Raw genomic sequence first — 25249 nt, 5'->3', positions numbered from 1 at the left:
ATCTAAGAATATAGTCGTATTTGATCTGAGACAGTCCTGTTTGTAGTTCTAATAACTCAAATGATGCAATAAATAAAATATACTTTCATATTCCTTATATGGACAGAATGCACTTTAAGATACTTTCTCTTCTGCCAGAAAGTAGAGAGCATAAATCACGTTAGCTTGCAGAGCCAGCCCATCCTGGAGCCCAGACTTGCCAGATGGGTCCATACGACTTCCAGTTTTCATGCACTGAGCAGGAAGTGTGTCAAACACGTACTCGCATGTACCTCATTAAATAACACTAGTGAAGGGAAGCTTGGATCATTTTACTGACTCGGATCTTTGAATCTTGTTCAGCAAAATGAACAAATCTTTTTTTAAGTCATTTCGTTCATTTCAGCAGAATATAATTAAAATGTTACATGTTAAAATCCCCAACACACTTAGTACTTAATAAACTATTAAATAAACTATAGGCTAATTTTGAGAAACAGAAATTATTAATTAATAGCTTAGCTGGATCTTCATTCTATGCAGTCTGTTAGTTCACCTCATCTCCCGATCCGAGTCCTTCTTTCGTCATGTCTGTTCCTGCGAAACAGAAATTATTTTAGTTCATCTCTCGAGTCTTTGGTTTGAATCGTTTGTTCATCATATGACCGTCCCATAGACTGAATGCAGTGGGGCTGTGACATCATGAACAAACGACTCGAACCCGAAGACTCAAGAGGTGAACTAATCATTTCCGTTTCTGGTACAGAACCTATGGGGATGTTGCTGCACATGCACGGTCAAAAAATTAACAAATCACTCACTGAAACAACTGGTTGTTCCCGAATCATATTAAAGATTCGTTCAAAATGAACGAATCATTCATGAACGACACATCACAACTTGTTTTACTTGGCAGCACTGGTGCACCCAACTTTAAAAAGTTAGAAGCACCCACCGAAAATTAAGGAGCACCACAGCTACAATTTATATATAATTGCATGTGTGAATATTATTATATTATATATGCTCCAGGTTCCCCGTGACCCTGAAAAGGAGTAAACGGTAGAAGATGGATGGATGGATGATATATATGTATATATATATATTTATATAATATATACACACATCAATTTTCTCTTATTTACAAACACCACCACCACTCGCGCTTAAAATGTGTGGATTCGGTGGCAAACGCAGTGTTACCTGCAACCTCTGTATGGAGGCAAAGCCGTGCCAAAAAACTATCAACAAATGTCAAAAAGTACGACTCATGTGAAGAGTGTCCGTGAATGTAGTCGTGTCTCTCAGGAAAGAACAGGTAACTTCGCTAATGGTTTGTCATAGCAGCAGGTAGCCAATCAGAACTGAGCTTCTTCTACTTCGTCTTCTTCTTCTTCTTTTGGTTTTAATGGCGGTTGGCAAACCAACCTAAGGTGCATTATCGCCACCTACTGGAGTGGAGTGTGGGCAGCAGCTTGACGGGAAAAAATAGTTAGAATAACAATAATAAAAAAAATAATAATAAATAAATAAATAAATAAATAAAGAGTAGTTTTCAAGGAGTTGAAAACGGAGCCTTCAAGTCGGACACTTTCAGCATCCCATAGTGATGCTTGTGCAGTGTTTGCTTTCTTTATCGCAGACAAAGTGAATCAGATGTAATATTTCTCAGATAAACAGACATCTGAATTTTTCATGTAGCAACCAGAAACACTTTTCACTGAATAGGTTAAGTTAATATAGTGCCTGTATGTACAAGAAGAGAGTTCAACATAAGCTTGTATTATTTAAAAACCAATAAAGTGGGGTTTATATTTTTTATAAGTTTTATTTTGATAAACATGACACAATATAACATTAAGATTACATGAAAAGGGTTTTTACTGTTATAAAAAATACGGATTTGGGAGCCTTAGCGGAACTGAAGGTGTCAGATTAAACATGAAAAGCATATCATTGGAGCACGTTCGCCTCACACCTCCAGGGTCCGGGGTTTGAGTCCCGCCGGGGCCCTGTGTATGTGGAGTTTGCATGTTCTCCTTGTGCTGCGGGGGTTTCCTCCGGGTACTCCGGTTTCCTCCCCCAGTCCAAAGATATGCATGGTAGGCTGATTGGCGTGTCTGTAGTGTATGAATGAGTGTGTATGTGATTGTGCCCTGCGATGGACTGGCACCCTGTCCAGGGTGTACCCCGCCTTGTGCCCGATGCTACCTGGGATAGGCTCCAGGTTCCCCCGCGACCCTGAAGAAGGAGTAAGCGTAGAAGATGGATGGATGGATGGATGGATGGAAGAATATCATCGGTGTAGTTGGTGAGTCTGGCCAATCGTGAAATAGCTGTGTCGTCATCAGAGCTCGGAGACGGTGCACTGGCTGAAGGGGCTCTCATATCGATATCGCGGTACTTTGATGTCATACGTCACTGTCAAGTCGGACAAAAATTCTAACCGGCATGCACTGCTACAAGTCAGCCACCGATCGGTCTGCGCAGAGCCGCATGAAGTCGAACACACCCATTTCTTATTTGTGCATCCTCATATCCTTCCCTTGCTTCCTTTCCTTGCGTCTTAGCTCCACCCCCTTAGGAGGCGAGGGAAGGATATAAAGATGAGATGCGAGGAGAGAGGAATCGAAGCAAGTCGAATGGAATATCCTCGCTCTCTCAAACATCACTTCAAAGCGACATCAATTAATAACTGCGCTCAGCTGGATGACCTCACTGCGCTTCAGGGATCTGCCGTAATGTTGTTGGAGCTTGGTTAATAACAACAATCTTAATAAAGCAAAATGCACTGATAGTATGTGAAATGTCTGGGTTATTCAACAATGAATTAATAAGCAATACATAAATTATCGCATATTTTGTGCAGCTTTGCATATCCAAACATGCAAGGATCAATTAATTACAATACTCATTGTAAACATATTATTATTTAATTAGATTTCATACAAAATTCCATCACATCATCCGACTTTTTGTTTGTGAGTGTGGAAGATACATGTGGAAGAGTGGGGAATTTATACGTGCGTCAGGTTTTTCGACAAGAAACACTTCCATATATATCACCTGTGTATCCTTGCTCCTAGCTCCCCTGGAAGCTTCCGCACTCCACGTTCCTCGCCTCCTCACGGTGCAATTAGAGAACTGATATGTCCTTCAAGATGGTTGACGCTGATCGATTTCTGGAGGATGGAGGAGTGAGGAAATATATATATACACACATCCATACTAAGGTGCATGGTGGCTTAGTGGTTAGCACGTTCGACTTACACTTCCAGCGGTGGGTGATCGATTCCAGCCATGGCCGTGTGTGCGTTGTTTGCATGTTCTGGGTGTGCGAATGTGTATTGTGCCCTGCGATGGATTGACACTGCCTAGAGCCTGTCCTGTGCTCCCTGGGATAGGCTCCAGGTTCCCTGCAACCCTGTAGGATAAGCAGTATAGAAAATGGATGAATACAGTGCTGTGAAAGGCATTTGCATTCCTGATTTCTTCTGTTTTTGTGCATATCTCATACTAAATAGTTTTTCAAACTAGACTGTAGTAGATCTTCAAATACAACATAAAACAAAGGCAACCTGAGTAAACACACAATACAGTTTTTATTTTAATTTTTTTTTTATTGAAACAAAAACGTTATTCAACACCTATCACCAATGTGGAAACGTTGTGCCAAAAACAATGTGCCACCTTTACTAGCAATAACTGCAACCAAATGTTTCCGAGATCAGATTTTCATTTACTTCTAGGACTAGGACTTACTCCTAAGCTTTGGATCATTGTCTTGCTGCATAATCCAGTTGAGCTTGAGTTTCAACTTACAGACTGAAGCCCAGACATTCTTCTTTAGGATTTTCTGGTAGAGAGCAGAATTCATGTTTCCCTCAATTATTGCAAGTTGATCAGGCCCTGAAGCAGCAAAGCATCCCCACACCATCACACGACCACCACCATGCTTGACCATAGGTATGATGTTCTTTTTGTAGAATTCTGTGTTTGGTTTACACCAGATGTAATTGGGACCCCTGTCTTCCAAACAGTTCCACTTTCGACTCATCGGTCCTCAGAACATTCTCACAAAAGGTTTCAGGATCATAAAGATGTGTTTTGTCAAACTTCAGATGTTCTTCTGGGTTAGCAGTGGTTTTCACCTCACCATGCCATTTTTGCCCAGTGTCTTTCTGATAGTGGAGTCATGAACAGTGACCTTTATTGATGCAAGAGAGGCTTGTAGATCCTTTGATGTTGTCCTTGGGTCTGGTTGCACTGATGGTCATTGTTACAGTTCATCCCAATGATGTTCAGTGGGGTTGAGGTCAGGGCTCTGTGCAGGACAGGTGAGTTCATATGCACATTTGTTAAAGTTACTCCAAGTTTTGTGGCATTTAAAATGACTTGAATTTTTCCTTTCAATCCTTAAAACAACTGAAAATGCGGAGTGCGTTAAGACTTTCTGAATTACTTGTGATATACCTTGATTAACCCACCTTAAGCTGAATTTATTTTGTTATAGATTTCTTTATAAGTATTTTTTTTTCTGTAGGTCTACTTGTTAAACTATGCTGCTTGGATTTATTGTTGGTGTGCTCAACAGTGATAATGCCTGTTTGTTACTTTAATATGTTTATTACAGATTTAAAAGAGAAAAAGAAAGAAAAAGGAAAAAAGAAAGAAAGAAAAAAATAGTCTTCTTCACTAATACTACATTTGATCGTGTAAAAAAACAAAATGAACGAAACCTAACTGAACTTTTTGAGGAGAACCAGTTTTCAAAATCATTTCAAATTACAGAAAGTATAGTGCCATGACAGAATTTCTGTCAACATGTAAATCATAAACCACGTTTCTCTCTGAACTTATTGTTGGGGCGTGCTCTAATAACCGGATATGACGTGACTGCGCACGAGGTCAACTTGTCCCCAGCTCTTGGTAGGTTTTCAAAGACTCACTCAGTTCAGACACCTGACCTGGCTGACAGTGCAGCGGGTTTAATATTAATTTTAAAAACATTTTATGGTTAATTTATAACAGCGACCTGCATTTCTTGTTATGGCGACTCCCCCGAAGAGAATGTGCTCCCGGCCTGACTTCAACAGCAGTTTTGAAAAGAGAGCTAAGAAGATATCCATTGAAGGAAACATTGGTAAGTTTGAGTTATTGTAATATTTGTGATAATTTGGGCTAAGTACTTAACCTGTTAGTAATATATATAAACAGTTTAATTTATTTAAACTGATTGGCTTTGCATGGAGATAACCGCATGTTTTTTGACCTGATACAATTTCAAACTCTCGTTTGTTTGGCGCCAAATAAAAGCACAAATACGCGGGAAGTGTTAATTACCTCAACATCCAGTGTTTAATAATACAATATTATTTTTAAAAAACAAACAACAACGAAACATTTTCATAAAACACGACAATATTTTCAGCCCTCATTGTGAAATTCCTAACAATTTCTTTGAATAACTTCTCTGTTTACAATTTATTGTGTAGCATCATTACACGATACAGTTTCATTAAAACTGCACACTTAAATGCTCAACTTTTCAATTAAAGCTTGTGTTAAATTGAAGGATAAAAACGAAATAAATATAATAAACTTAAGTCAAGACTACATGTGAATATTTATTTATTATTTATTTTTTTTAAAAAAAGACAATAGATGGCTATTTCAGTCTTTGTTGTTTGATTGCTGATATCCTGAATTTGATGGGAACTTATCCGTTTTCATTTATTTATGCAAGTGGGGCTTCTTCTTACTTAATAATGTTTTTGTTTGTATTTGTTTGATGGAAATTAAATGTTTTAGTTCATTATGAAGAATCAAACAAGAGAAACTTACAGACAGAACATTTGTTTCTTTATGTAATGAAGAAAATGTGCAGCAGTATAAAATCAAAATGATTTAATTTACTTATTAACTTATTTTATTTATTTATTTTTTAGAAATTCCTCTATAATCTTTCTTAATAGGGATAGGAATAAATGTACTGTACATTTTCATGAATAAAAAAAAAGTTTTGATTCTGAATATAGGGGGAAATGGTTTTAAAAATACAATACTGTGACTTCATGTTTATTATTGTGTGACATACAAGGTTTATAAAGGAACTTGACATGAATATCATAACACATACATTGTCATATATAAGGAGACAAGCGCCCCCCCCCCCCCCCCCAACACACACAAAAAACAAACAAAATTTTGTTTCTACGTGTGGTGTCATGCCTTCAGGAAGGCACATTGTCTTTGTTGGCATCATATTTCGAAAATAATTGCATTGTTATTTATACTTGATCACTGTTTTGTGGTTCTACATACACGAGAATTGTGCATTTTTGGAATTAAGTAACTTAACCTCCATTTCTCGGATAGCTGCAGGCAAGTCAACCTTTGTGCGCTTGTTGGAAAGAGAATCGGAGGAATGGGAAGTGATCCCTGAGCCCATTGGCAAGTGGTGCAATGTTCAGACTACGGAGAACGAGTTTGAGGTATGACATCCTGATACTCGCTTTCTTCCACTGAGCTCATGTTGCGTATGCGATTTCTTTGAATGGAAATAAGCTACAGAGAATAAGAGATCTGATGACCAGGTGAGGAAACTAGAGGGGCCAGATAATGGCTCGAATGTAAAAAAATTTTGCTCAATGTTAACTTTGCGATTACTTAGCATATTCATTCAGTGCAGTTTTTATGCATTTTCAGTTGCTCATTTTAAGTAAACAGAAAACTAGCCTTGCATTTACGTTGACAGGCTATATTCATTGTATGAATATTTGTATCAAAATAAGAGTTTAGTAACATTTATTGAGTGGATCTTTTTAAATGCTGTTTATAAACAGGGTTTTACAATAATTTCTAATGCTAGCTGATTATTTTACTTTAGCTACACTCATCCATATCACATATGAATATATTTAAGTAAGGAAGCTGAAATTTGCGGTTGTAATTAAACTAAGTATGAGAGCATATGAGTGACTCAATGTTCTTACACAACTATTTCAAAATAGTAGCAAAGACTAATGTTAGCATGAGCAAGAATTACATTTAAAGGATTCTGTTATTATAGATCTGTGGTACAAATGAGACAGTGATGCTGATTAGAGTAACAGTAAATGGGAGTATCACTGATGTAAGGCTATACATGTTTCCTTATCCCATGGTCAACTGTACAAGATAAAAATCTAAAGCGGAGTGAAGTGTAAGGTCCACATAGTGTTTTTGTTACATTTGTATAACCTATACAGACTATGATTTCCTTGAATGAAATGCTCTTGTCCTCTTTAGGAGCTGACCACGTCCCAAAAGAGTGGAGGCAACCTGTTGCAGATGTTGTATGACAAGCCCAGCCGCTGGTCCTACACCTTCCAGACCTACGCTTGCCTAAGCCGTGTTCGTGCCCAGCTTCAGCCTGCCTCTGCCAAGCTGCAACAGGCTGAGCATCCAGTCCAGTTCTATGAGCGCTCGGTCTACAGTGACAGGTACCTAGTGAAAGAAAGGAGGGACCTTGGACCCATGTACTTTGCATGTTTTTATTGTGCGTAATATGTGAATTTTAAGCAAATAGTATTTATTTTTGCAGATACGTTTTTGCTTCAAACCTATTCGAGTCTGGAGACTTCACCGAGACTGAGTTTGCCATCTACCAAGACTTTCATAGCTGGCTTCACTCTCAGTTTGAGTCTGACCTTGAGCTTGATGCCATAATCTATTTGCGAGCCGATCCTGAGGTATGGTGTGTTTTAATATGTTGGCAATATCTAATATATGGTTGTGACTAACAATTACACAAAAGGGCAGAGGGTGGATATTTTGTGTCTGCTGAGCTTAGAGGGTCAGAAGTTCTTATGGTTGATTTATCATATTAGCATTTCTGAATTTAACACTAAGTGTAAACCATATTGGCCGATAGCAGATGTCTGCAAGTATCCAATGCTCACTAATGTTACACCAGTATGCCTTCTGCTGGGAAATGAAAATTACAGGCTCATGTACTTCAACAGCAAGTGCCAAACAGGGAAATGGAGAAATCAATAGTGTCTTGTCTTTTTGTAATTAGTTCCAAATAGCTTACAAAGGGAGCACAACACATCTGAGCAGGGGAATAAAATAGTGGAAATTAGAAACTAGTGTAATGTTATCAAACACTCAAGTAGCATGGCTAAACATTTGTCACACTATACATAGTTTAAAAATCTCATGGTATTGGTATATATCCCTCATATTTATTAATATTTGCAATTTTACAATCTCACCTTTTAGGAAGGTTTTAGACTGGCAATCACCATACCCAGCTGAGCATACAAACCCCTCAATGCAAACAACAACTGAAAGAAGCTGCAGTACAATCCTGGAAAAGCAACACAAAAGAAAAAATGCAACAATTTGGTGATGTCAGTAGGTCACCGGCTTAATGTAGTTATTTCAAGCAAGGAATATGCAACTAAATATTAAGTGTTGTTTAGTTTAAGACTATCTGTTCCTATACTTTTGCTCACCTAAAAATTTGGTCTGCCACCAAAGGTGCCATTTTCTAAGTTGTTTAACACATCTAGATGTAAATATGAGGAAATGGCTCGTATTCATCTTTGGATCTAAAATAAAAATGTCTTCAATGTATAGCGAAAACAATAGAATTGGCCTTTCTGTTCCAATACTTTCGGAGGGGGCTGTACTTGTAATGATTAAAAATGTGTATTCGGGTTCTTCTCGAGATTCTCACACCTACACAAACTGAGCAAATTACACACACACACACACACACGAATAGATAGCTTATACAGCCTGACACAACCCAGGCATGCACAAAGGAATACATCATTTCACACAGGTTGGATTCATTTTCTTCAATGCTTATGTGACATAGTTGAGCATGTATGTTTGATCTGAGTTGAACTGGAAAAAGACACTGGTTGTGCTGGGAAAAGAATTGAATTTCACTCAGAAAGCCTAACTTCAGTCAATTTGTGTTGCAGAGGTGTATGCAACGTCTTAAATGCCGAGGTCGTGAGGAGGAGCTGGGAATTCCTCTGGAGTACTTGGAGAAACTTCATTATAAACATGAGTGTTGGCTCTATAACAGAACTACACAGTGAGTTCATCATTATATAAGAAATTAGCATCGCATTTTCTCTCATCACAGTTTATTAAGATCCAGTTGACCTAAAGAATTTAAAAATATTGCAATAAATATGAATTTTTCCCCAATATTTTTCTCAGCATTGTGACAGTTTTGTAACGTAAATGTGGAAAACAGAAATGAAATATTTATTATTGTGGCAATCTTTGCTAGCGTAGTTACTCACAAAGTAGCTAACATTAGCTAGGTAAATAAAATAAGGTTGTTGAGTTATGTAAACATTATATAGCCACCATTACTGAAGGCAGTAAAGCAAACTAGTGGCCAAATAGTTACTAGTTAAATGGCTATAGTATTCCGAATATAAATATTCAATCTTCAATATCCAGATTCAGGTTGTCTTTTTGTGTGTGCGTGTGTTGTGCTGCCAGACTTATTTTTTTTATTTTAATTATTTATTTTAATAAATATTTTAAACAATAAATAAAGGATATCATGGTGGCTTAGTGGTTAGCAGGTTTGCACCTTCAGGGTTGGGGATTCGATTCCTGTCTCCGCCCTGCGTGCGTGGAGTTTGCATGTTCTCCCCATGCTTCCAGGGTTTCCTCCTGGTTACCCCAGTTTCCTCCCCCAGACCAAAGCATGCTTTGTAGGCTGATTGGCATCTCTAAATTGTCCATAGTGTGTGTGAATGGATGGTCCAGGGTGTCCCCTACCTTGTGCCCCAAGTCTCCTGCTCCAGGCTCCCCGTGACCCTGTGTAGGATAAGTGGTACAGAAAATGGATGAAGGTGTTGATAAAGGATATCCAGATGACATCTAGAGTAGGTGGTTCAGTGCTAAAATCTGAGAAGAGAGCTCGACCAACCAATCAAAGAGACCCTAGAGTTGATCATGAGCAATGAGACACTTCACATATTGAATTTTTGGTCATTAAAACAAGACACATTTGTCGTTTGCTAAACAATGTAGATTATGATCCAAATATTTATCGTGTTAAAATATGGTGAATTCTGCTGCTCATTAACACTGCTGGGGTTTTTTTCTCTCTCCCAAGGCTTGATTTTGAGTACTTGAAGGATCTCCCTGTTCTGGTGCTGGATGTTAACGATGACTTCAAGAATGACAGAATTAAGCAGCAGGAAGTGGTTGACAAGGTAAATACAAATTGAGTTTAGCCTGACTTGCTTTTGCTGATGTGCAAAAAGAGTAATTATACAGTATGATGACATCTAGTCTTCTTGAAGAAAAGAGAGAAAAAAAAGTATTATGGTGATGATTTAATGTCCAGTCAATTAATTCACTTGCTTATTGTGTTCTGTTGTGTTACAGGTGAACGAATTTCTGTCCACGCTCTAATACATAATCAAGCACTCTCTGAAGAGTGTTTGTGTGTGGTTTTTAAAGCAGACTTTTATTTTTTTTAATTATTATTTTTCCATAACTTTTTTTCATTTCTATACCTCAAATATAGATGTATTAAGTGTGAAATGCATTACATCAAAATCAACAAGCAGTTTTACAACGAAACAACTGCAGTGACCTCCAATTGTGTTCAGGGCTATGCCTGGGTATGGAATTGTCATCATGTAATCCTTGTCATCGTCACACATTATTTTAATCTTTTTTAACTGTTTGAAACGAGGTTGAACTTGACTTTAAATTGTAAATATGTATTTATAGTTGTCTTATTAACACACAAAGCACTTGTTTTTTCTGTTTTATGCTGTTGAGATTTTTTTTCACAGTATTTTACAAAATAAAATTGTCTTTAATATGCCTAAGTAAACTGCAATAAATGGTGTTGGTCTTTACTGTATTTTTAAGTGTGTCCTTTCTTTGTCTTTAACCCTTGTGCATCAATTAGAAAAAGTTACACACAGGTCTACAGAGGACAAAAATTTCAATGTCCAAAAACTCAAATATTTATTTCCACTGTCACTGATGTTGATTTTTCTTTTGTTTGTTTGTTTATTTATTTATTTATTAACTAGCATCAGTTCTAATCATCACCAAACATTACTTCATTATCAGAATTTTAACCCTTTAAGTTATGGTTTGTTTAATGCCACAGATGTTTTTAAAAATCATTATTTTCCATATACTAAATGCTAAGCAGATGTATTTATTATTACAAATATATCAATGACTAACAACATTAATTTTGATTCATTCATATTTTTATGCAGTGTCAGATTAAAAAACAAACAAACTACCAGTCAGGTCCATAAAGGACAAAAATGTCCATGTCAAAAAACTGTCCTATAAATATTGTATTACATTTTTTCCCCCACTTTCACTGACTTTGATTTTTTTTACCAGCATCAGTTCTGATCATAACTACCAATCATTAATTCATTTTCAGAATTTTAACACTTTAAACATGGGTTTCTTTACATAATACAAAAATATCAGTAGTCTTTGACTCATATACATGGGGTGGGATTTGTGATTTCCAGTACAATGTAATTTCTTACTTTCTAACTTCACACATACAACGTTTTCAGTAAGCACATACAAACTGATATCCATACAAACACACAATTATAGCTGCATCATTTATTCAGTTGGTCTGCAGTGCTCTATAATACAACAGAATCAGAAAAAAGGAAAAGCATGTACAGGTGCATCTAAAAAAATATATTCATATATTCTATACATTCATATATTAGAATAAAGAATTTATAATACAGAAATATCAACCTTCGGAAAAGTATGTTAATTTACTTGGCCAGGGCTCTACTGCATCAATGCGGCGTGGCATGGAGGCAATCAGCCTGTGGCACTGCTGAGGTGTTCTGGAAGCCCAGGTTGCTTTGATAGTGGCCTTCAGCTCGTCTGTATTGTTGGGTCTGGTGTCTCTCATAGATTCTCTATGGGGTTCAGGTCAGGCGAGTTGGCTGGTCAGTCAAGCTCAGTAATAGTCAGCAAACCAGTTACTAGTAGTTTTGGCAGTGTGGGCCGGTGTCAAGTCCTGCTGGAAAAGGAAATCAGCATCTCCATAAAGCTCGTCAGCAGATGACATGACACCCCAAATCATCACTGACTGTGGAAATTTCACACTGGACTTCAAGCAACTTGGATTCTGTGCCTCTCCACTCTTCCTCCAGATTCTCGGACCTTGATTTCCAAATAAAATGCAAAATCTACTTTCATCTTCCCCATGATTGTGGTTGTGTGTACTGAACCAGACTAAGAGATTAAAGGCTCAGGAAACCTTTGCAGGTGTTTTGAGTTAAATCGCTGATTAGCGTTCTTCTCAGGTCAACATTTCTGTATTATATATCCTTTATTCTAATATTTTGATATACTGGATTTTTGATTTCCATGAGCTATAAGCCATAATCATCAAAATTAAAACAACAAAAAAAAGGCTTGAAATATTTCATTTTATGTGTAATGAATCTTGAATATATGAAAATTCCACTTTTGAAATTAAATTACGAGAAAAAATTAACTTTTCCACGATATTTACATTTTTTGAGATGTACCTGTATTTTCCCCAGAGGCTAAACCTGAGAAAATAGTGCACATTTCAGAAATAAAATGTAAAAAAAATCAATGTTTTGAAACCTTGTGAACAAAATAAAAGCCTATTAACACAGAATGTTTGATTTTAAGCTTAAACGTCACAGGAATTAAATATTACAGTTCGAATGGGTTTCAATGGGAACATTTTTGTTGAGTGTAACTATTTTGTTTACCTAGTTTAAAATAGATTTATGAAAGCAAATGAGGGTGAAATATTAAAATTGCAAGTAAAATGCACACCTTTTGCTAAATTTATGCTGTTTGCATTAACACTTTGCATTGTTTTTTTGTTTTTTTTTGAAAAACTGTTTGTATTTTTAATTGTTGTGGAACTCAGTGAACATAATTAGAGGAATTGGTAGGATCTATCACACTGAGACACAACAAAGTTACATCCAGCTCATCTTTTATTTTCAGCATTGATTTGGTTTAGGTAAATTACGATTTGAATCAATTCTTAATTGTTGATTGTAGCTGTAACTAGAATTGAGGTGTGTGAGAAAATAAAAATAGTTAAAAGCACAAATGTTAAGTCTAAAGTATCTAATTTGTGCAGACATCAAACATGTAATTAAAGGTTTATTACAGTATATTAGAGGCAGATTTTTAAAATTCCTTTTGGTATGGTATGATTAATACATTGATTCGTGTCACATCTCTATTCAGCTCCAGGAAATCCTACAAGCTAGATTCTTTGACACTGGCTTCCTAGAAATGTCATAAAAATGAATGAAACACATGAAGTTTCAAAACATGGTAAGAGTTTGACAGCTGCAAAATAGGAAAACGTTTGTTGTTTTTTTTTGGTCTTTTTTGGAAGAAAATCTGGAAGATTGCAAGGGAAGTTATTAAATGTAAATGATATTCATGTAAAGCTGGTCAAAATTATACACTTACCTTTTCACATTCTGTTGCCCCCATCCCAACTTTTTTGAGACGTGTTGCAGCCATCAAATTCAAAATTACTGTATTTTTTTCTTAAAATGGTACATTTACTAAGTTTAAACATTTGATATGTTTTCTATGTTCCATTGTGAATAACATATGGGTTTATGAGATTTGCAAATCATTGCATTCTGTTTTTATTTACATGTTACACAGTGTCCCAACTTTTTTGGAACTGAGGTTGTACACATAATGCCCTTACGACATATATTTTCTAGGACTATTTAATGTGTGAAATTGGTAAGCACTATCAAAACATTTAATAGTTAATAAACATGTAGGAGCACTTGGTTCAGGAACTATACCTAAAAAAAAAACATACTTAAACTTCACTCATATTCATACACGGCATTTAAAAAAAACTTTTGATTTGATCCAGAAAAAAAATGTAGTCAACAATTTCTTTCAACATCAGTGGCAATTGTAGATACACACTGGTAGTATTTCTAAGCATAAAACACACTGATCTCGTCCATATAAGCAGCACATGTAATAATTTCAGCCACTTAAAAAAATAAAATGTAATAAGTCATATATTTTAATGGTGATCTTCTCCTACAGTATAACCTCTCTAAACTACATTTCCCAGAATATCTTGAAATCTGCCTATTGCCTCACACTTCCATGACTCGGTTGCTCCCTGATCTGTGCTGTTTTTGATGCACTCTTTCCTCCTCGGGGTTAGTTATCATAAAGAGGAGAAACCTACATCCTTATCCTACACATCTGATTTACTGTCAAGGGTCAGAAGTAAGCAATGGAAGCTATGTTGATTGTAAACTAATCTTTGTACAGTCATAAGACTTTTAAGCAAACGGTCCTCTACTTTTCTCATCAAGACAAAAATAGGCGTATCTAGGGGGCGGGACTTTATGACAGACGTATCGATAACCAATCGCCATTGGCATGTGATATTTCCTGGCGTAAGCTCTCCCGTAAACCAACCTTTACATCGGGTACGTTCGTTCGAGTAGCGTGTACTCTAGCCAATCGTCTTGCAGAAGCCCGGACTGTAAGCCAATCGCCGTGGGGTATTTTGAACACAGGCGGGATAATACGGAAATAGAACGACGTGGGGGTAGGTTGTTAGAAAGTTAATGGCTTGGGGGAAAGAGAATCTCTTCTCGCTTCAGGAGAGTTTGAGGGTTTTTCTGAAGTAAAACTGAATAATTTTATAACAATATAACCCCAAAGAAAATAAGAGGACAACGTTACCTTTACAAACATACATATTTTTTAGGAAAGTATGCAGGATGCAGTAGCCGGGACGGCAATGCTGACGGACGGCTTCGAGGACGAGATTGACTCGGTTACTCCGCGCTCCCCAGCGCTCGGGATGGGGGTTGGAGCTACACCAGGAGCCGGACTCGGAGGCCTTGGGTTGGGTGTCGGTGGCAAAAAAGTACGCTTGTTCGGCGAGCCAGGCGGGCCTGCAGCAGATAGACTCGATTTCAAACTCACCGCAGCCGCAGTGCTTTCCTCAGGGCCCGGATCCGGCAGCGACGAGGATGAAGTATCTGAGGTAAGCTATCATGTATTTAGCTAGCAGAGTATGCTAGTAGCGCTGTAATTCTAGCTCGCTAGTTAGCTTAGCTAGCTAGCTAGCGAGCGTTACTAAACTAGGGTGACGGCAGACTGGATTCTTAAGCCATCAAATCCCTCAGTTGCCCGAATTATTTTTTATTAAACAGTTACGTAAAAAGCGAGCGCTGCCATCTCTTGTTATAAACAACATTTTAGTGCTATTCCCACGTATAACTCGGACGTTGTGTACAATTTCAGCGCTATTTCACGCAACCCACGTTGCCAGTTGCGTTTCCAAATAGCTCGGATTGTGGCAGTGCTAGCCTGTTAGCATGGTGCTGCGACTGACGAAGGCTGCGATTTGGGCCTAAAGACAGCAGCGGGCAACGCCATCGCCTGCTCGTTAGGCTCTAATATTCCTACTGTAATGCACATTCGTGAGTTTTGTCAGACCGCATGGCGGATTTGTCGTCGTTGTACGGAATTTTGAAGGCAGAGTAACTTCCAGAAACGGTCCTCTGTTACACGGAGTGATGCAGAAACGTCGCTAGCTGCGTAACTCCTTCAATATGAGCTTTTTAAGGCAGACTAGCTCGGCTTATCGCTGGTTATCTGGTCAGCAACAGCCGCCTGTGTGTTTGTGTTTTTCCCCTTTCCCTGTCTTCCCCTGATTTGGGCCACTCCAAACCGTGTCATAAGTTGACAAACTCGGTTTGTTTGGTTTGTAAAACAGTCCTGCGGTCCACCCAGGTTTTTTTTTTTCCGGTTACAACAAACATCTGACACCGATGTTGTGTTGTGGAAAGAAGGCGCTCCATGTTGCGAGTCACCTCAGGATAATGTCAACACTGACTAGTTTAGTTACCCGGAGGATTTGCTCATGTTTGCAGGATCTCATTTGGCGTCAGAGGAGCATATCTCAGTCTGGTGTGTGAGACAAACACGTTAGTCCTTCAGGTCTGTCAGGAAAGTAACCGCGTGTGTGTGTGTGCGCGCGCTGTCTTCCTGACCTGCACACAAGTTTTCAGTACTACATCACACTGCCTTACAGCACCTGATGGACGTCTAGGATCTGGAAACAAAAATGATCTTGGGTTTGTGCAGCAATATTACAACCCCCTTTTGTCCTCATGTTCGTCTACATTACAGTGAAAACAGCTTTTGCTTTATTTCCTTAGTTATTGCTCATGTAACAGTTTTAATGCGTGAAACACATTACAAGTGCTACGTTAGTAATTACTGTAACATTTACAGGTTTAAACTATCCAGCTAACAGAATGATCAAACTTGATCCTCTTCTGATTGTTAACTTTTCTGTTTAAAATTATTCACATATTTATTTTTTCCACAAGGTATGTGATGTTCGTGGATGCAGATACACACACTGCGAAAGTCTTAAACACCCTGTTTTTTGTTTGTGTGTTTTTAATACAAATTTTGTTAAAGATTATTGTATTATAAGCAAGATGTCTGTGTTTTTGAGTCAGGACAAAAGCATTTTATTAGGTCCAAACATTACCGTTCCAACAAGAAATGAAATCCGTACAGAAACGCGTTTGTATGTCAGTAAAGAAAGCAACATATTACGGAACAGACAAACAAAAAAGTATCATCAAGACTCCTGGGGTTTGTATGCAAAAAAAAGTGTGGCAGATTCTCCAAGACGTGCAATAAAACTTAACCTGAAAACTTTCCTTATATAACTGTACAAATTGTACCTGAGATTACTGACTTTTTTATTTTTTATTTTAAAAGCAAAGGATTGTCGGAACAAATATTATTTGTTTACTTATTACTGTTTACTGCTTTTTATAGTATTTTGTTTCATATGGAAACGTTCAATTTCATTATCTTTCAAAGCAGAATTACATTGCAGCACTTCTTTGCGCAGTACTGTACACCTGATGATTTTGTCCCCTGCCTCTGTGTCTAGCAGACAGGGGCGTGTCTGTTGCCTGTTATATCCGGTAATGGGTGCAAAGTCCCGGCTCTTCCGGTGCTGGAATTCACTCTGGCATTTTCGGGGATGTTATTGGAATGGGAGGAATGTGGTCCAACTGACATCACCCTCAGGTGGAACCTGGACCCCTTTCCGGACCCCCAGATCGCCCAGTTAAAGACGTTTCACGCCGGTTTTGTGCTTAGTTTTGCGTTCTAGTTTTTGTTAACGTTAAAGATGATGAATAGAGATTTATAACAGGGAGGGAGCTTGATCATATCATAACCGTGTTCAAATTATTCAGCGTTTTAGTGGGGTTTTGTATTTGTGGTCAGATTTTTAACATGCTAAGCATTTTGACTAAAGTCACTGCCACTAGTTGGAGATTATCAGTTCATTGAAATCAAAGAATAAAACAAGACTACAACAAACTAACTCTGACTAGCAGTAGCTGATGGAGCTAAATATAACTCAGAAATAGAGTTATTTTGTTTGCTAGCTAGGTTTTACAAAGAAGCGGGAATCAAAGAGGGATTTGACTGAGTGCACGTTGTGACGATGACACATGAGGCGGCTTGGCCCAAATCTGCAAAAAGATTTGTGGCACGCTCCTCCGAATATTGCGGAGTGCACTTGGTTTTTTGTGTTAATTTCTACGATCATGGGAAGATCGTTTTAAAATGTCAGACTAAGCAGAAATATAGGTATGTAAAATATTTACAGCTCACAGTATGATTGATAAGCTAGCTAATAGAAATTGTAAGGCTGATGGGGTGGGGGAAGTATCTTTTTAATGATTAATTATTTGTAGATTAATGGTTAATTGGTTAATGTACAACATCGTCATATTCATCAGGAAAGTTAACCCACTTTCTTAAAACTCAAATCCAGAATAAAAATTGAACGCGTTTCAAAAGACAGTTTTAAAAGTTTCTAGGTTTTTAGACCATAAACGTGTTTAGGTCTGCAACTAACAATTATTTTCATAATACATTAGTTGGTTGATTATTTTTTCAATTAATCGGATGGGACGGGGCAAACTTTCAGTGCCTTTTTTTTGTTTATTTAAAATAAAATCCACAAACTGAGCGTTACGATTATAAATTCCGACTAAAACTTTACACAATTGTTTGTCCAAAACAGAAAAGAACCCAATACACACACCAGAATATTTATTAATTTAGGACTGTAGTTTAATTTGGTGCTTTTTGTAAAGCCATAAAAAAAATTATGCAAAAGGGTGTGTGTGTGTATTTTTTATATATATATAATATAAATAAAAACTAACTAAATAGGATAAATATATATGTAGACAGACAGACCGACAGACGCATAGATAGCATTATTTTTTTATGGATGCACAAAAAGCACTAAATTAAACTACAGTCTTACATTAATAATAAAAATTCACTTTCACTACACCTTGTGGCTTCTGTTACTTGCTGTCTTTAGACATAATCTTTTAGCACACAGATATAGCATATAATGACAATAAACTTAAATGAAACCTTTTAAGCAACTCGTGACTGCATCACTGTCATGCTTCCGTGCTGCAGAAACGCCGCTTTAGAAAGTTTATAAATCTTCTCGGTGGTGTTTAATAGAAAATGTTCCCTGCCTTATAGAGGACTTGGAGGTCGCACACTTTCTTCCTCAGTCATGTGACGATTTTGCCTCCGTCTGATGAGGGCTCAGGTCATGTTGGCAATAAAAGATTTTTATCGATTAGCTGTTGCAGCTCTAAACGTGTTTAACGGTGAATCTTTCAAGTTCGCGATTGACAGTTCAGTGCTACAGTCCAGGGAATCCCTTATCGGACACAGGGTACATGGATCAGACCGGTTTTCTTCTGAAATGGCGATGCAGTTTGTTTTTCAATCCAGTTCACTGTTTGCTGCATTGATCATCATCATCTTTTGAAAGTATCTTAATGAAAATCTTTATTTCGGTCTTAAAAACAGCATCAGCTACAGGAAAAACGTTGGACATTGGAACATCCGACTGGAGATGTTTTTGTGTAGGATAAATATCAGGCATCAACTGATACTAAATATTAACATTGATAGTATTGAAAATGAGGGAAAAAGTGAGTTTGGTGAATCTCCAACTATGGCTTTTATTGTAATACCTTCAGTTTATGTTACTAAATTAGAAAGTGTGTATATAATTCTTAAACGAAGGGTCTGGCTTATAAAGGGGCATCCTGAGAGGTGAAGGATGTCGAGTAAAACATTAGGCATTAATATGCACTTCCCTTTTGTGTGTGTGTGTGTGTGTGTGTGTGTGTGTATATATATATATATATATATATATATATATATATATATATATATAAGTATGTATGTATGTGTATAAATAAATATACAAATAAAATTGTGTCTGAGCTTAGGAAAAATTCTTGCAAGTTTCATCCAGCATAGGTACAAGTTTGTAAATATTTGCAAGGGGAAAATATGCCCATTTTCCACTCATTTATTTTACTAAATGTGCCTTATTTGGATAAGTATTTCCATATTTACCGTTTTAATGTGATTCTTAGTGTGAACTTCTGTAGACAATTCAACATTGAATTCTAATCAGAAGTCCTGTTTCTTGTACCTGTAAATACAATCAGCTGTAAAATATTCCACCATACAGCGTGTTCGCTAGGCATGTAGTTAGATGGGAATGTTCTCGGGGTGATCACCTGGATGATCAGTTCCTGTCCTAACAGTGACGAGAGCATAATCTTCCTGCGGAAATGTCCTTCCACAGACATGTCACTGGCTAGTGAAACTAGTTTGTTAACCTGCGTCCTCTCTTGCTAGTTCCTCGCCTGATATGTTCAGCTGTAAATCTGTTGTGACTGGGAACTGATAAGACTGTACAGTGAATAACTGTTTATACTTTTATGCCTTTAATAGAAATGAGAATAAACTCGAGGAGAAGCAGGTACAGAGTTGATGGATATGTCTACACTAAGTGTTCTGTGTTTCGCAGGAAGCAGCAGTGTGTAACAGTTGTACAGACACTTGTGTAGGGTTTTTTTTTCCCCCTCCACAGGTGGCTGAAGGAACTGATGCCACACTGAACTCATGACCTACATGAGCGCCGGTTATATCAGAAGCACAGTACAGTTCATGTAAACGCTACACACTTGGGTCCATCGTCTTAGATTAGTCTCTCGTTAGACAGCTAAATAATCATTTAGTGATTCATCGATGGCAATTTTTCAGACAGGTTTTTTTCTCTCTCTACTATTTATAGTGAAATGAGTAACCTCTTTATTACTGTTCAAGAACATTTTATTTAACTCTGTTTCCCTCAGTTTGCATAATGAAAAGTGTCAATTACTAAGCTTGTTCTTTATAACATTCAGACCCTCGCCTAAATTTAGCAATCGCAGAAATTAACACAAATTTAAGCAAACGCCGCAATATTCTGAGGAGCTTGCAGTTTTTCAAAATTACCACAGATTTCCGCAGATTTGGGCCATGGCGCGTCATGTGACATCACTAGGCGCATTCATCTGAATACCACTTCGAGTCACGCACGTTGGACATGAGTACATCTAAAAGATCTCATTTACTGACAAACATCACTGCGAATGCCCGTGCAAAACTATTTAGAGTCAAGTGGTTTTCTCCAAAAAAAAAAGCACAAACTTCTCAAGTTACAGCAAAAATTTTGGCAAAAGTCGCCACAAAATCGAGCATTTTGGCCGCAACAATCACAAAAAAAAACTCCCCGAAATCCTGTATGGACTGAACATAGAGAGTCGACTTTAAATAAGTAATGAATAATCCATGAAAGACATGTTGGGGTATGATGCGGCACAACGTGCAAGCGGAGTGCCTCTACCCCTGCCCAAGTGCATAACTGCATGGTCTGGGGTGTTATTCCACTTGTCCTGCAGCAAGTTGCCAAACATTAGTGTTTACTTAATTGATGAATGACACCGCATTTTAACGATTTGTACTTGGGTTTAATGTTGTGGGACGTCCGAGAGACAAGTTAGTTCCTGTTCTCACTTATGGTAAAACCACCCTAAACAGTCATTCCCTCACCAGCCTCTCTCGCTCTGTCTCTCTGTCTGTCTCTCTGTCTGTCTGTCTGTCTGTCTCTCTCTTGCTCTCTCTCTCTGGGTGTCTCTTCTCTCTCGCTCTCTCTCGCTCTCTCTCTCTCTCTCTCTCTCTCTCTCTCTCTCTCTCTGGGTGTCTCTCTCGTGCTCTTTCTCTCTCTCTCTCTCTCTGGGTGTCTCTCTCGTGCTCTTTCTCTCTCTCTCTCTCTCTCTGGGTGTCTCTCTCGTGCTCTTTCTCTCTCTCTCTCTCTCTCTCTGGGTGTCTCTCTCGTGCTCTTTCTCTCTCTCTCTCTCTCTCTCTCTCTCTCTGGGTGTCTCTCTCGTGCTCTTTCTCTCTCTCTCTCTCTCTCTCTCTCTCTCTGGGTGTCTCTCTCGTGCTCTTTCTCTCTCTCTCTCCTCTCTCTCTCTCTCTCTCTCTCTCTCTGGGTGTCTCTCTCGTGCTCTTTCTCTCTCTCTCTCTCTCTCTGGGTGTCTCTCTCGTGCTCTTTCTCTCTCTCTCTCTGGGTGTCTCTCTCGTGCTCTTTCTCTCTCTCTCTCTCTGGGTGTCTCTCTCGTGCTCTTTCTCTCTCTCTCTCTCTCTCTGGGTGTCTCTCTCGTGCTCTTTCTCTCTCTCTCTCTCTCTCTCTGGGTGTCTCTCTCGTGCTCTTTCTCTCTCTCTCTCTCTCTCTGGGTGTCTCTCTCGTGCTCTTTCTCTCTCTCTCTCTCTCTCTCTGGGTGTCTCTCTCGTGCTCTTTCTCTCTCTCTCTCTCTCTCTCTGGGTGTCTCTCTCGTGCTCTTTCTCTCTCTCTCTCTCTGGGTGTCTCTCTCGTGCTCTTTCTCTCTCTCTCTCTCTCTCTGGGTGTCTCTCTCGTGCTCTTTCTCTCTCTCTCTCTCTCTGGGTGTCTCTCTCGTGCTCTTTCTCTCTCTCTCTCTCTCTGGGTGTCTCTCTCGTGCTCTCTCTCTCTCTCTCTGGGTGTCTCTCTCGTGCTCTTTCTCTCTCTCTCTCTCTCTCTGGGTGTCTCTCTCTCTCTCTCTCTGGGTGTCTCTCTCGTGCTCTTTCTCTCTCTCTCTCTCTCTGGGTGTCTCTCTCGTGCTCTTTCTCTCTCTCTCTCTCTCTGGGTGTCTCTCTCGTGCTCTCTCTCTCTCTCTCTGGGTGTCTCTCTCGTGCTCTTTCTCTCTCTCTCTCTCTCTCTCTCTCTGGGTGTCTCTCTCGTGCTCTTTCTCTCTCTCTCTCTCTGGGTGTCTCTCTCGTGCTCTTTCTCTCTCTCTCTCTCTCTCTCTCTCTCTCTCTGGGTGTCTCTCTCGTGCTCTTTCTCTCTCTCTCTCTCTCTCTCTCTCTCTCGTGCTCTTTCTCTCTCTCTCTCTCTCTCTCTCTGGGTGTCTCTCGTGCTCTTTCTCTCTCTCTGGGTGTCTCTCTCGTGCTCTTTCTCTCTCTCTCTCTCTCTCTGGGTGTCTCTCTCGTGCTCTTTCTCTCTCTCTCTCTCTCTCTGGGTGTCTCTCTCGTGCTCTTTCTCTCTCTCTCTCTGGGTGTCTCTCTCGTGCTCTTTCTCTCTCTCTCTCTGGGTGTCTCTCTCGTGCTCTTTCTCTCTCTCTCTCTCTCTCTCTCTGGGTGTCTCTCTCGTGCTCTTTCTCTCTCTCTCTCTCTCTCTCTCTGGGTGTCTCTCTCGTGCTCTTTCTCTCTCTCTCTCTCTCTCTCTCTCTCTCTGGGTGTCTCTCTCGTGCTCTTTCTCTCTCTCTCTCTCTCTCTGGGTGTCTCTCTCATGCTCTTTCTCTCTCTCTCTCTCTCTGGGTGTCTCTCTCGTGCTCTTTCTCTCTCTCTCTGGGTGTCTCTCTCGTGCTCTTTCTCTCTCTCTGGGTGTCTCTCTCGTGCTCTTTCTCTCTCTCTCTCTCTCTCTCTCTCTCTGGGTGTCTCTCTCGTGCTCTTTCTCTCTCTCTCTCTCTCTCTCTGGGTGTCTCTCTCGTGCTCTTTCTCTCTCTCTCTCTCTCTCTCTCTCTGGGTGTCTCTCTCGTGCTCTTTCTCTCTCTCTCTCTCTCTCTGGGTGTCTCTCTCGTGCTCTTTCTCTCTCTCTCTCTCTCTCTCTCTGGGTGTCTCTCTCGTGCTCTTTCTCTCTCTCTCTCTGGGTGTCTCTCTCGTGCTCTTTCTCTCTCTCTGGGTGTCTCTCTCGTGCTCTTCTCTCTCTCTCTCTCTGGGTGTCTCTCTCGTGCTCTTTCTCTCTCTCTCTCTCTCTCTCTCTCTCTGGGTGTCTCTCTCGTGCTCTCTCTCTCTCTCTCTCTCTCTCTGGGTGTCTCTCTCGTGCTCTTTCTCTCTCTCTCTCTCTCTGGGTGTCTCTCTCGTGCTCTTCTCTCTCTCTCTCTGGGTGTCTCTCTCGTGCTCTTTCTCTCTCTCTCTCTCTCTGGGTGTCTCTCTCGTGCTCTTTCTCTCTCTCTCTCTCTCTCTCTCTGGGTGTCTCTCTCGTGCTCTTTCTCTCTCTCTCTCTCTCTGGGTGTCTTCTCTCGTGCTCTTTCTCTCTCTCTCTCTCTCTGGGTGTCTCTCTCGTGCTCTTTCTCTCTCTCTCTCTCTCTCTGGGTGTCTCTCTCGTGCTCTTTCTCTCTCTCTCTCTCTCTCTCTCTGGGTGTCTCTCTCGTGCTCTTTCTCTCTCTCTCTCTCTCTCTCTCTGGGTGTCTCTCTCGTGCTCTTTCTCTCTCTCTCTGGGTGTCTCTCTCGTGCTCTTTCTCTCTCTCTCTCTCTGGGTGTCTCTCTCGTGCTCTTTCTCTCTCTCTCTCTGGGTGTCTCTCTCGTGCTCTTTCTCTCTCTCTCTCTGGGTGTCTCTCTCGTGCTCTTTCTCTCTCTCTCTCTGGGTGTCTCTCTCGTGCTCTTTCTCTCTCTCTCTCTGGGTGTCTCTCTCGTGCTCTTTCTCTCTCTCTCTCTGGGTGTCTCTCTCGTGCTCTTTCTCTCTCTCTCTCTCTGGGTGTCTCTCTCGTGCTCTTTCTCTCTCTCTCTCTGGGTGTCTCTCTCGTGCTCTTCTCTCTCTCTCTCTCTCTGGGTGTCTCTCTCGTGCTCTTTCTCTCTCTCTCTCTCTGGGTGTCTCTCTCGTGCTCTTTCTCTCTCTCTCTCTCTCTCTCTGGGTGTCTCTCTCGTGCTCTTTCTCTCTCTCTCTCTCTCTCTCTGGGTGTCTCTCTCGTGCTCTTTCTCTCTCTCTCTCTCTCTCTCTGGGTGTCTCTCTCGTGCTCTTTCTCTCTCTCTCTCTCTCTCTGGGTGTCTCTCTCGTGCTCTTCTCTCTCTCTCTCTCTCTCTCTGGGTGTCTCTCTCGTGCTCTTTCTCTCTCTCTCTCTCTCTGGGTGTCTCTCTCGTGCTCTTTCTCTCTCTCTCTCTCTCTCTGGGTGTCTCTCTCGTGCTCTTTCTCTCTCTCTCTCTCTCTCTGGGTGTCTCTCTCGTGCTCTTTCTCTCTCTCTCTCTCTCTCTGGGTGTCTCTCTCGTGCTCTTTCTCTCTCTCTCTCTCTCTGGGTGTCTCTCTCGTGCTCTTTCTCTCTCTCTCTCTCTCTGGGTGTCTCTCTCGTGCTCTTTCTCTCTCTCTCTCTCTCTCTCTCTCTGGGTGTCTCTCTCGTGCTCTTTCTCTCTCTCTCTCTCTGGGTGTCTCTCTCGTGCTCTTTCTCTCTCTCTCTCTCTCTCTCTCTCTCTCTGGGTGTCTCTCTCGTGCTCTTTCTCTCTCTCTCTTCTCTCTCTCTCTGGGTGTCTCTCTCGTGCTCTTTCTCTCTCTCTCTCTCTCTCTGGGTGTCTCTCTCGTGCTCTTTCTCTCTCTCTCTCTCTCTCTCTCTGGGTGTCTCTCTCGTGCTCTTTCTCTCTCTCTCTCTCTCTCTCTCTCTCTGGGTGTCTCTCTCGTGCTCTTTCTCTCTCTCTCTCTCTCTCTCTGGGTGTCTCTCTCGTGCTCTTTCTCTCTCTCTCTCTCTCTCTGGGTGTCTCTCTCGTGCTCTTTCTCTCTCTCTCTCTCTCTCTCTCTGGGTGTCTCTCTCATGCTCTTTTTCTCTCTCTCTCTCTCTCTCTGGGTGTCTCTCGTGCGCTTTCTCTCTCTCTCTCTCTCTCTGTCTCTCTCTGGGTGTCTCTCTCGTGCTCTTTCTCTCTCTCTCTCTCTCTCTGGGTGTCTCTCTCGTGCTCTTTCTCTCTCTCTCTCTCTCTCTCTCTCTCTGGGTGTCTCTCTCGTGCTCTTTCTCTCTCTCTCTCTCTGGGTGTCTCT

The 25249-nt window shown here is 40.0% G+C and overlaps 2 protein-coding genes across 3 annotated transcripts in view; both read left to right on the top strand.

Moving 5' to 3' along the window:
* The first annotated feature begins 4572 nt into the window (after nt 1-4572).
* zgc:110540 (deoxynucleoside kinase) lies at nt 4573-10879 on the top strand. The gene is made up of 8 exons (XM_053649514.1): nt 4573-4908; nt 5011-5122; nt 6358-6473; nt 7270-7463; nt 7565-7712; nt 8958-9073; nt 10118-10217; nt 10393-10879. The coding sequence occupies exons 2-8, from the start codon at nt 5029-5031 to the stop codon at nt 10417-10419; spliced, it is 795 nt and encodes a 264-aa protein (XP_053505489.1). The 5' UTR covers nt 4573-4908; nt 5011-5028; the 3' UTR covers nt 10420-10879.
* A 3715-nt stretch (nt 10880-14594) lies between these two features.
* ankhd1 (ankyrin repeat and KH domain containing 1) overlaps nt 14595-25249 on the top strand; it is a 54074-nt gene continuing 43419 nt past the window's right edge. The window contains exons 1-2 of one of the 2 annotated variants that reach the window (XM_053648167.1): nt 14643-14692; nt 14777-15058. In XM_053648167.1, coding sequence (XP_053504142.1) covers nt 14783-15058 — 276 coding nt within the window. In that variant the 5' untranslated portion in view covers nt 14643-14692; nt 14777-14782. Of the gene's footprint in view, nt 15059-25249 lie in introns of both variants that reach the window. The other variant, XM_053648168.1, reaches the window with a different exon arrangement.

Source organism: Ictalurus furcatus, chromosome 18 (genome assembly GCF_023375685.1).
Source record: "Ictalurus furcatus strain D&B chromosome 18, Billie_1.0, whole genome shotgun sequence".
NCBI lineage: Eukaryota > Metazoa > Chordata > Actinopteri > Siluriformes > Ictaluridae > Ictalurus > Ictalurus furcatus.
The sequence above is the reverse complement of the archived record's forward strand: the minus strand, read 5'-3'. Positions and strand labels throughout refer to the sequence as shown.

Excerpts from the sequence above, each read along its gene's own strand:
- zgc:110540 (XM_053649514.1), top strand. The coding sequence starts at position 5,029 with ATGGCGACTCCCCCGAAGAGAATGTGCTCCCGGCCTGACTTCAACAGC. Across the intron at positions 5,123-6,357 it reads ATCCATTGAAGGAAACATTG|CTGCAGGCAAGTCAACCTTT; the intron begins GTAAGTTTGAGT and ends TTTCTCGGATAG. Across the intron at positions 7,713-8,957 it reads ATTTGCGAGCCGATCCTGAG|AGGTGTATGCAACGTCTTAA; the intron begins GTATGGTGTGTT and ends TTTGTGTTGCAG.